At 52.3% G+C, this 11,701-nt stretch overlaps 2 protein-coding genes across 2 annotated transcripts; one reads left to right on the top strand and one right to left on the bottom strand.

The window, feature by feature from the left end:
- Positions 1-77: 77 nt before the first annotated feature.
- Positions 78-1,814, bottom strand: Odf3b (outer dense fiber of sperm tails 3B). Its single transcript, XM_028753747.1, has 6 exons — positions 1,691-1,814; positions 1,259-1,462; positions 919-1,023; positions 683-804; positions 312-452; positions 78-167 (listed from the first exon to the last, which is right to left on the bottom strand). The coding sequence occupies exons 1-6, from the start codon at positions 1,797-1,799 to the stop codon at positions 84-86; spliced, it is 765 nt and encodes a 254-aa protein (XP_028609580.1). The 5' UTR covers positions 1,800-1,814; the 3' UTR covers positions 78-83.
- A 5,081-nt stretch (positions 1,815-6,895) lies between these two features.
- Positions 6,896-10,714, top strand: Klhdc7b (kelch domain containing 7B). Its single transcript, XM_028753644.1, has one exon. The coding sequence runs from the start codon at positions 6,896-6,898 to the stop codon at positions 10,712-10,714; it is 3,819 nt and encodes a 1,272-aa protein (XP_028609477.1).
- Positions 10,715-11,701: the final 987 nt, after the last annotated feature.

Raw genomic sequence — 11,701 nt, 5'->3', positions numbered from 1 at the left:
GAGACACACACACAGCACTGACTTAGAAAGCTTTAAGTAAACAACCGAGGGCCGGTGCGTGCGTGCGAGCGAGCTTGCTGGCGTCAGTCGTCCACGTGGTACCGTATCATGGGGGCCAGGTAGTCGGAGTGCCTGATCCCGAAGGTCCAGCCGCGAGGCTTCCGGTGCTGCGGGCCCGGGAGACGCGGCTGACCTTACCAAGCCAGCTGTTCCGCTTCATACAGGGATGCCAATTCCCCGGGGATATTTTGACCCATGCCTTAGACCTCAGACCGTCATCCCCTGCCCCTTGACCCTCGACTCCAGACCACCTTGTCCACGCTGTAGGATGCTGGTCCTGGCTTCTTGGTGGTCTCTTGAGGTGGCGGAGTCCGCCCCAACATCGTGAACTGCGGGGCTCGAGTCTTGTAGACCCCAGGGTTCACAACGTGGTAGGCACAAGGGCCTGGGGTCTACGATGACAGGGATAGGTGCAGGGTCCAGCCTCCATTCCTTGTGAACTTTTTGTTCTCAAGCTAAAAATCTCACTGTGTACCGCAGGCTGGCTTTGAACTCCCAACCCTCCTGCCTCAGTTTCGGTGAGTTGTCTACGGTTCTGCACCACCCCCAACTTCGCTGACCCTCTTGATTACTAGAGATTGCATATGCAGCTGCCAGCCCCCCCCCCCCCCCCCCCCCCCACCTTGCTGAGGTCCTCGAAGCAGCTGCCCACAGTGCTGCGGCCGTAGATGGAGTAAGTTGGGGCTGAGACTTTGTTTATGACTCGTGGGCCCAAGAGCGAAGGCACGGTGTAGGACCCAGGACCTAAGGAGGAGCCAGCAAGAGGGCCCATTGGTCCAGTCTCCTTGTCTTTATGGCAGACTGTGGGTTGGGGTGTGGGAAGGTCCCTAGTGCTGGATCCAGCCCTTCAGGCCTCACCTGGGGTTTGTTGCTTTGAGAGGATGCCCCAGTTTCGGGGAGCAATGGTATGCCGAGGAGCGCTGGGGTACGTCACATTTCCCGCGCGTTCTGGGGAGTACCTGTCTATGGGATGGACCAAGAGTGTGGGCCAGAACTGGGGTGGGGTGAGGTACGGGAAGCCTAGCCTGGGGTCTTGGCTCTAAGGGAGAAATGGGAGCCACAGGGAAGTTCGGGTTTCTGGGTATGGGTAGGAGGTTCCCGGGGATTCTGGGCTTGGGGTGGGGGTGGGGTGAATTTTCTAGCGGGCGTTCTTGGAGGCAGTTCCACGTTGGGGAGACCCGGGCCCCAGGGTGCTGACCCGGTCCAGGAGTGAGGACGGGCGCGGTGTGGCTTAGGCGACCGTAGATGGAGAAGGCCGGGGAGCCAACGCTGCCGCGCACGGTCATGCGGGCAGGCACTAGGTAACTCGGCCCCGGTCCGCAGGTTGCATGCCGCAAGGGTAGACGCGAGCCGAAGGAGAAGGCGGGGGCTCGCGGCCGAGACGGGTCGTGCAGTTTGTAACCTGCGGGAGCATTCCCGGGTCACCGCCGGCAGGGCCCAGGGGCTGCCAGCTCCTTTCCCTCTCCGGTTTCACCAAGGCAGCCCCAGCACAGAACCTCTTATTTTTTGGGCTCCCCCCCTTTTTTTTTTGCCTCGGGCACAGTTCTCCTGTTCCTGGACTCCAGGCACCAGTGTAGACCGCCCACAGTCCCACCTTCCCGGTTTCCTCCCCTGCATCCACCCTTGCTACCGGTGTTCGTGGGCAGCTTGTATTTTGGCCCCGGGCCTCTGTAGAGCGCCGCGATGGGGCCGCGGGGCCGATGTGGCCGCCAAGTGCCGACCCAGACTTCTGAGCCCATAGCGCAGGTGGGGGCGCTTACGGCTTGCAGCACCTGTGGATAGAATTCGTAGGGGACACACTTCCCCAGCTCCACTCAGGACCAGCACGACAGAGGACAAAACTAACACGTATCCCAGGGCACCGGAAAACAAACAGTTTCCCAGGATTGGAGGCGGGTGCACCAGGGCAGGGGCGAGCTTCAAAGCCATCATGGCCTTCTATCCCAGGCGCTTTGGTACCAATGTTTAAACACAGGCCAAGTTTGAACCCAGACGGTGGAAAGGGAACGGCCTGGAGTTTTTGGGTGGAAGAGGGGTTTTAAAGGTCTTGGGAAAGGACGTCCTGGGGAGGGCCCTTTTAGGGGCACAGGGTGCTCTGAGGGGAGGCCTGGAGACGCACTGACCTGCTGTGGTGGTTACCCTCTTGGGGGAAGCAAAGCTGGGGAGCTTGACAACCCTCTTGTCAAACTCTCATACCCCATTATGTCCCGTCTGGCTTCCTGGCAACCAGACCAAATGCTTGACCCCACCCTCCGGGCCCTTCAGTAATGTCGCCTGCTGGGGTCTCCTGTTACTGCGGAGACTGTGTGCTGGCTGGCCATTAGGCTGGGTCACAGATCAATGCACCCATTCCAGAATGAGATAAATCCGCAGACAAAAAAGCTTTAAGAATAAAGGAATAAATAATACAGAAAGCTGTATTTATGTATCTATATAAGCCCATGTAACATTTACAAAACTAATGTTTTGGGCCAGAAAATAATACAAATTGATTAGAGAGGCTACAGTCTAAGACTTGATCACATTCCAGAAAAAAAAAATTCTCAACAATTTTTTTTTAAAAAGTAAACTTAAAAAAAAAAAAAACACCTTTGGGACCAAAACTCAAATCTTGAGTCATGAATGATAGAAAATACTTCAGAGGAAAACTGAAGGATCTCCTGAAGGATGCATCTAAAGTAGAGAAAAATCCATAGCCCTAAGATAACCTCAGCGTTAATGAAAATTTTAATGACATTTAGAATTCATTTTGCAAACAGAGGAAAAGGAAAACAGCAAAAGAAAAAAAAAAGAAGATAGAAAAAAAGAAAGCGGAGTAAACAGGTAGTTCCAGCATTTAGAGCTGAGGCAGGAGGATGTCAAGTTCAAGACCAGCCTGAAATACGATGTGACCCTGACTCAATAAAAACAAAAGAAAATGGAGCAAAAGGATACAAAATAGCAGGAATGATAAATATCTATTTGCAAAATCATGGCCTTTCAGTGGGCTTAATAAGGGTGAAAGTAAATAGCCAACAAAAAATTGGATACCAAGCCAGGTGTGGTGGTGTACACCCGGTATCCCTGTTCTCAAGACCCAGAGGCAGGTTGGCTGTGAGTTCAAGGCCAGCCTAGTCCACATAATGAGTCTTTAGAGTCTCTTATGTATAGAATCTGCAAACAAGGGTACTTTGTTTTCTATTCCTATATGTGCCCATTTTTATTTTCTTTTTTACTGCTGTAGCTAAGACTTCAGGAAACATGCTGAATAAAAATGGAGAAAGTAATCATTCTGCCTTGTTCCTGGTTTTAGTGAAAATGCTTTTAAATGTTTTTCTCTTTAGTATGATGCTGGCATGCCTAGTGTTTATTGTATTAAAACATGTTCCTTCTGTCCTTTTTTCGTCAGGGATTTGATCATAGTTGGGTTTTATCAAAGCCTTTTTGGGATCTATTGAGGTGACCACATTCTTTCTGTCTTTGAGGCCATTTATGCTTATATTACATAAATTTAGGTATGTTGAACCATCTTAGAATCTCTGGAAGGAACTAAAGTCTATTTTTTTGTTTTGATTTTTCTGAGACAAGAGTTTCTCTGTGTAGCCCTGATTGTCCTGGAACTTGCTCTGTAAACCAGGCTGGCCTTCTGCCCTCAAGTACTAGGATTAAACTGGCCTGTCTTTTCTCTCTTTAGTTTGGCTGGTGGTTTGTTGATATTGTTTTTGATACTGATTTTGTATTTGGTATTGATATTGCTGACTGTTTTGTTGATTCTTTGTGTTGTTTTCAGCTTTCTTTTTAAAAGATATTATTTACATGAGTGTTTTGCCTGCGTGCATGTCTGGGCACCATCTGCATGCAGCATCTGAGGAGGCCAGGAGAGAGTGATGGGTGCTCTGGGACTTGATTTAATAGATGGTTGTGAGCCACTATGTGTGTGTTGGGAATTGAACCTGGGTCCTCTGCAAGTCTCTGCTCCTAACTGCTGAGCCATCTCTCCATCTTATCTTTAAAATTTCTATTTCATTAACTTTTTGTTGTGACAGATCTTATTTCTTCCTATTTTCTTTTTCTCTTTTCCTTTTTCTTTCTTGAGACACATTCTTGCTATAAAGCCCTGGCTGTCCTGGAGCTCACTATATAGACCAGACTAGCCAAAACCTCACACAGATTCCCCTTGCCTCTTAATCCTGAGTGCTGGGATTAAAGGCATGTACCATCAGACTTGGCAGAGGTTAACATTTTCTAAGCCTTAAAATTAGTCTGGAGATGGGATTATAAACATCACAACATGATGTTTCGATTATAGCTACTCTTATGTAAGAAATTTCAATAATGGAGAAATTTTTATATATGATGGTCTTTGATAGTCTGCAGAGTTTAAGTGTCTTGGAGGTTCTTTTGTATTTGGCTCTACATGTGAAATTAAGTATGTGCTGTGCTGTGCCATCTCTGTAGAAATCAACCTTAACTATGTAAACAGATGTCCTTCATTCCTCTTATGGAGATGGAGGGGTAGTCTTTAGTGAGCCCTGGGAAAGAGGGCTCCTGGGGGGTTGCTAATGTTAATCAGATCTTCCTGGGCCCCCCTTTTCTCGATTTTTTTGTTGTTTTCTTTGACATTTGTGCTGTCTGTGCCATTAAAGCCAACACAGACCAGTTGTGTGACTCACAATGTATAACCTTTCTAGCAGTTCTACTTTTAAAAACTTTGTCTGGTAAGCAATGAATGCCAGTGTCTGTCCTCTTATGGGGGCTGGCAGCACCTCCTCAGCCATTTTCCTCACAGAAGCTCCCTAGGCCAGTGGGCCTCAACCTGTGGGTCGTGACCCCTGTGGGGGGTCGCATATCAGATATCCTGATTATCAGATATTTGCATTATGATTCATAACAGTAGCAAAATTACAGTTATGAAGTAGAAGTGAAAGTGAGTTTATGGTGTGTGGGGGGAGGTCACCACGACATGGAGAACCGTATTAAAGGGTCACAGCATTAGGAAGGCTGAGAACCACTGCTCTAGACACAATGAAGGTTTGCCCTCTGTCTGACTCTGGCAAAGGTAGGTGCTTCCTTTTTGACAGTACTAAGTCTACCCAGCTCATTTCCTGAGGCTCCACCCTCACCCCATCCCCAATATGTCGTCCCCCAAGGTCCTCATTCCTTGTGGGTTTATGTTGATTCCTGCAATCATGCCCCCTCTGAAGATCCCCTGTGATCCTCCTCACTCTAACCGCTCTGGATTTTCAGAAGCCTGTGTGCAGCTGACAAGACACTCACCAGCCCCTAAAGAGCTACAGGGGAATCTGTCCACTATATCTATTGCCGATCCTGGGTCTCCAAACATAACTACAAAAGCAGACAGAGCCCAAGACTGGGACAGAGAGTAAAGACAAGGCAGTCCTCTGCAGTTCAAGTCCACCTTAAGGTGTGAGGCTCACTCCACCCTCTGTCACTTAATAGTTCTGTGGGAAGCTGGGATGGGACCAGGCCAGATGAGATAGCTGAGGCTCAGCAGGGCCCAGGCGAGGTGCCAGGGACACTCTTGGCACCCCCTTGATGTCTGAGTCAAAGGAGTCCTTGGGTCCATTGTTTCAGAGGAAGAGAAGGTCTACTTCTCGTTGGGAGAGCTACCTTTATTCTGGGGGAACCCCAGTCTCTTTTATGCAACTGGGTCCTACCTGGTAAATACATTAAGATTCACTCCTGATGTGGATTTCTGGGATGATCGTGTAGAGAAGGTCCCTCCCTAAAAAAAAACCACACAAACAGACAAACACAAGTACCTATGCTTAATGGAGTGTCCACGTGCCAGCCTGGGAGAAGTGAACGGGATGAGGAGGTGGGACGGATGGAGGTTTGGTTCAGACAGGAAGGCAGAGGAGTGAGAGAGTACCTTGGAACTGGCCTGGTAGAGCACCTGAGCCAGAGAGGGTCTCTGAAGGATCTGGGTACAGGTTGATGAGTGACTACAGGAGAGGCAGACTGTGCCCTGAGCTTTTCAGAGGCACACTGAGGTGGTACCTGAGCAGGCCAAGAGGGAGAAAGGAGGCCAGAGGGCTCTGGCGTTAGGTGTTAGGTTAGTGGTGGAATAAGACGAGTCACAGGGAGAGAGGGAGGTGCAGTGTTTGGGTTTCCTTCAGCCTTCCTCACTTCTATGTTACCCTCTTGACTTGAAAACGACATTATTGTTAGTTTTCTTAGAGCAATGCTTGGTAGCTGCTGGACGAGGAAGGATGAGAATGGTACTTGTCCCAACCACGACCAGATGATCACTCACATGACCCTCATCCCAGGCTTTCGTGTTCAGCCTGAAAGACCACCAGAATAAAGCCCCCCCCCATCCCTGGTGGCTATGGTGGAACTGGCCTCTCCGGTTTCTGGTAATTTCATCGGGGCTGCATCATGTTGCTAAGACTCAAGATAACATCTCCCAGTGTGGTAACCCTTCCTTCCCAGCGATCTTGTATAGCCTATAGGGTGTAGGGTGAATTTAGGGGTATGGGTGTCTTTAGAGCAGGAGATAATGGGGTGACATGTTGTCAGAGTGTACATGAACAGTGCTATTTGTCCCTAGTATCCTGAGCAAAGAAGGAAGGGACAAGGGCTGGGATGGGGGATAACAGGGCAGGCTGTTGCAAACCATAGATTCTCTTGATACATCCAACTGGGTTTACTGACAAGCCTGAATGCAGGCAGGTATCCCTCAAGGGCCTGGTGAACCAGTCCACCTTAACAGGGCTGTCCTAGGTGAGCTGCTTGTGATGCCATCTGTACACCCCGCAGCTCAGGCTGGGTGTGGGGCATGTATAGCTGCCAGGCAGAGCAGGTTCTCCACAGCCGGTCTGTAGTCCTCGCCATGCTCCTGGGTACCCTAGGGGCTGCTGGGTCCCTCTGGGGCTGGGATGGTGATGGAGAGGACGACTGGGATGCGGCTGTACTTACCTTGCTAGCTCTAGCAGTGGTAGCCACCTTAGCACTGGCTTTGCACTGGTTTGGCTCCAGGAAGGACCAGGAGACACAAGGGTCAGCATCCACGGCTCCAGGTGTGCAACCTGCTCAGGCCGGAGGAGTCAGGCAGGCCCTGCACCCGAAGTCCGAGGACAGTGATGCCAGTGAGGGGCAGAGCAAAGGACAGCAGAAACCAGAGGCTCCTGGAGATGGCCAGAGGAGATCTGCTACAGCTAGGACTCAGGACCCAGAGCCATCAATAGACAGAAGTATGGCTTCAGATGTCCGGCCATCACATAAGACACCTGGAGAGGTGGCCAGCAGAGGGACCACCCCAGCAGCCCTGGGAAAGAAAAGAAAGGAGCCAGCCAGGCCAGAAACTTCTTCCCCGGGCCACCGCAAAGCAAAGGATATTCCTGTTCCCATCATGATCCACTTTACACCTCGAAGTCTTGACAGCAAAACAGAAATGCAGCTGGGGTTAACTGGAACCTATGGTAAGGGGACAGCTGGGCAAGGCCCTGTCCATACAGAGCAACAGGACACCAGCCCCTGGCACCTGCCTGTGGGGCCTCCTGGCCCTCTGGGGAAAGGCCTAGGCAGCTTGCGTCGGCGTCGGCGGCCTGGTGCCAGCTCAGGAGACAGACCCTGCCGTCCTCTAAAGCTGGATCCTCTCCGCCTTGGCACTGTGGTGAGTGTGTGGGATGCTGTGGATATGGCAGGTTCAGCCAGCCAGGACATCCTCACCAGCCTTGCAGGCCCCTCACCACACAGCTCAGACAAGGGGCTCAAGGCTCCTCAGGAGATGGGCCTAGCTGATACTGTGGATGGTCGGCCTCAGGTGGACTCCTTCAAGGATGTGTGTGGGAAAAGCAGCTCCCGCCTCACTCCCACCAGCACTGCAGGGTCAGGGGCTAAGGGTGCTGAGAGCAAGGAGACTGGATCCCCCGCTCCCAGGGAGACCCAGGGCATCCTGGTTAGTGAGGAAGTCCAGTACTGGGAGAGTGGGGCAGCTGTTGTCACCAGCAATGTCAGCCCCTCCCAAGGTGCTTTGCCAGAAGAGCTGCACCCTGAGGCTTGTGCGGTAGACCAAGTTGCTGGCCAGAGCAAGATGGAGAAACTAGGAGAGAGCCACCTCACTGGGAAAGGAAGAGGGTCGTGTCAAGGCGAGGAAAGTAAACACACAGCTGGCAGGCCAGCGACAGACCAGAACCTTGTGCTTATCGTGAATACACGGAAGTCCACGCATGGCTTCAGTTGCACTCCCTCCCGAAGCCTTCCAGCCTCTGCTCCGACCCGGGACACTGAGCTGGTTCCATCCTCTGCCTCGGCAGTGCATCCCAGCCCCGGGTTCCTACACGCTGTCTCTACCTCTGCTCCTGTAAACAATTTGCCCCTGGACGTTAGCCAGGGTCCTTCTGGTGGTGAGAGTCTCAGAGCAGGGCCAGCCCCCTTTCCAACCCAAACTTTAACCTCAGCGGGAGCCTCAACTTCAGCTCGAGCAGCGATCCTAACACCTCCCTCAGTATCTCCCCCAACCTCAACCCCATCCTCACCCCTAACCCCAGCTCCAGGTACAGCAGCCCCAGCCCCAACTTCAACAACATCCCCATCTCTAACTTTACCCCCCTGCCCAGCCCCAGTTACAGGCTTAACCACAATCTCAACACTAACCCCATCCCTAACATCACTCCCAACCCCATCCCCAACCCCAGCCACAGCCTTAACCCTAATCTCAACAGCAACCCCACCCCCAACGTCACCCCCAACTCTAGCCTCTGCCCCAGTTGCAGCCCAAGATCCTGCTGTAGACAGTGAACCACGGCCTGTGTCTACGGAATCTAATGAGGGCCTCTCCAAGAGCTCCCCAGAAAGACGAATCTCAAATAGCTGGGGCAATTTAATTACTATGGTTCTTAGAAGCCACCCCTTCCCTAGGCAAGAAAAAGCCCAAGGCAGTGCCTCAAGGGCAGATCCCAAGAGTCCTGCAGGGCCCAGCTCATCCACATACTCTGAAGATATACAGCCAGGGCCCTCCTCTGAAGGAGCCATCTCCAGCCTCCAGGACAAACACAGAGCAGTCTTAGTCACACCAGTAGGTTCAGGGAGCCTAGCTGAGGCTAGATGTGAAACAGAGCCAATGAGTTTAGAGACAAATGCATCTCTCAACCCAGACTCTAGAGGAGATGAAACCAAGCAGAAGAGTCTAGACTTGCTGCCCCCAGCTGCAGAGCCTGTGGCTGTCCCCCAGGTCCCCGGTCTGGCACAGCCGGGTCCTGTACCGTCTACTTCTATGAGGCAGGATGTTCAGCCCACCCCTCAGCCTCGGCAACGGAGGAGAAAACGCAGCCTAGTTCAGAGCTCTGAACACATACTGACCCAAGAGGTACCCCAGCAGCCCCAGGGGCAGGTGCTAAAGGAGGGAGCTAGACCTGCAGATAGCAGGGACATGCTCACAGAGAAGCAGAAAGAGACACAAAAGCTTATGGTTTTTCTGCAGAAGCCTGGGAGTTGGGGAGTGGTGGAGGGGCCTCATAAATACTACTCACAGGCCTCGAAGCCTAGCACAGCCGTGGCACTGTGGCCCCCCAAACTGGATCTAGGCAGCTGCTTGGAGGTTTTGGCCTTCGCCCAGCAGCATGGAGAGCTGGGTTTAGCTCAGGAGACCTACGCCTTAATGAGCAACAACTTACTGCATGTTCTGGGAGACCCACACCTCTACCGACAGCTGAGTGGAGCCGACAGGGAGCGCATCCTGAACCTGCGGACTTGCCAGGGCCAGACAGTGCTGGGGGTCCTTGTGCTGCCTAGCCTTTACCAGGTGAGCCGCTCGGGGCTCACAAGGGGCCCTCATAGCGAGGAAGCTCCTGCAACCGGGTCTGAGCATTTGCATCTTCACACACACCTCCATGTGTTCAACCCACAGGAGAATGTGTGGCGGCCCCTGACTCGAGTACCAGAGGAGGTCCCGCTTCGGGGCTGCGGCCTCTGCACTATGCATAACTATCTGTTTCTGGCAGGTGGCATCAGGGGTTCTGGTGCCCAGGCTGTCTGCTCCAACAAGGTATTCTGCTACAACCCTCTGACCAACATTTGGAGCCAGGTTCGTCCCATGCAGCAAGCCCGGGCCCAGCTCAAGCTGGTGGCCCTGGATGGAATGCTTTATGCCATTGGTGGTGAGTGCCTATACAGCATGGAGCGCTATGACCCACGCACAGATACCTGGACCTTGAGAGCATCCCTCCCTGAGGGCACCTTCCCTGTGGCCCATGAGGCTGTGGTCTGCCGAGGAGAAATCTATGTCACAGGGGGTCATCTCTTTTACCGCCTGCTCAGATACAGCCCCGTGAAAGACTCATGGGATGAGTGTCCCTACAGCGCCAGCCACCGACGCTCCAGTGATATGGTGGCACTAGGGGGCTTCCTATACCGGTTTGACTTGTTGCGGGGTGTAGGTGCCGCAGTGATGCGCTATAACACAGTGACAGGCTCCTGGAGCCGTGCAGCCTCCCTGCCGCTGCCTGACCCCGCCCCGCTCCACTGCACAGTATTGGGCAACACCATTTACTGTCTCAACCACCAGGTCACGGCTACCTTCACAGTTTCAGAGGGGACTGCCTTGTTTCAGGCCAAGGAGCTGCAGCCCTTCCCACTGGGCAGTAAGGGGGTCCTCTATCCATTCACTCTGACTCTGCCCCCTAAGACCTGGTTGCAGACCACAATCTGAGGGCTGAGAAAGAAGCAGAACTGTGTGGCTGCTCTGCAGGGACACCCTGCTCTGGGTGAGTCTGAGCGGACCTGGGGCATGGGAAGAAGCAGACAGTCAGAACTTTCTGTTCTTGTGCCTAAAGCTTTCGCCGGCTGGTTAAGAACTGTTAATTATGTTTGAAGTGAGACCCCTTCTGTTTTCTCCTCCCCTGGGAACCCTGGCTCCCTCAACCCTCTTGGGTCCCACTACACCTTGCTGGTTTTGGCCGAGGCCCTCACATGCGTAGGATGTCTTAGTTTTAACAAAGCCACTTCTGTCTGTGGGGGTTCTTTGGTACTCACTAGAAACCTATTTGAACTTCCTGTTCCCTCAAGACGGAAGAGGAAGTGAAGACCTCCTCAGGAAATAGCCTCATTCTGGGATTTTTGCTGTCCTGAGGCCATTTAGGAGTCAGGCTTGCCTCTCCTCCCGGGTCTGAATATCACTTAACTATCCTATCTCCTGACCTGATAATCACTCCACAGCCCACAGTCCCAGCCCAGACTGTCCCAGGACCACTCGGCCCCTTGTGAATACCTCTTAAGCTTTCTCGACTCCCACACCGCTCTTACAAGCTCCCTCTAGACAAGCCCTGTGTTTCCTCTAGTTAGACCTTTCTGTTACTGGTGTGGACCAGGACAAGGCATTTAGCCCTCTTCTGGAGACCTGTCATTCAGGAGATCCATGGCGACAGGATCACCAATGGACATCTGGCTTGGTACCTGGGGCAAGCCACATTCAAAGTGACATTCCTTCATCCACGGAAAGCCCACTTTAGGCAGGCAGACAAATCTGAGTGCTGCTGTTTGTCCTGACCTTCAACCTGATTTATCTCAAGGGGGCCATTTTTTTTTCCTTAAAAAAAAAAAAATCAATTTAGGGGCTGGCGATATGACTCAGTGTTTTAGAGAACTGGTTACTCTTCCAGATGGCCCAGGTTTGATTCCAAGAACCCACAGTGGCTCA

Source organism: Grammomys surdaster, unplaced genomic scaffold (genome assembly GCF_004785775.1).
Source record: "Grammomys surdaster isolate TR1022 unplaced genomic scaffold, NIH_TR_1.0 125953, whole genome shotgun sequence".
In the NCBI taxonomy this organism is placed as follows: domain Eukaryota; kingdom Metazoa; phylum Chordata; class Mammalia; order Rodentia; family Muridae; genus Grammomys; species Grammomys surdaster.
Note: the sequence above shows the minus strand (reverse complement) of the source record. Positions and strands in the feature narration are given on the sequence as shown.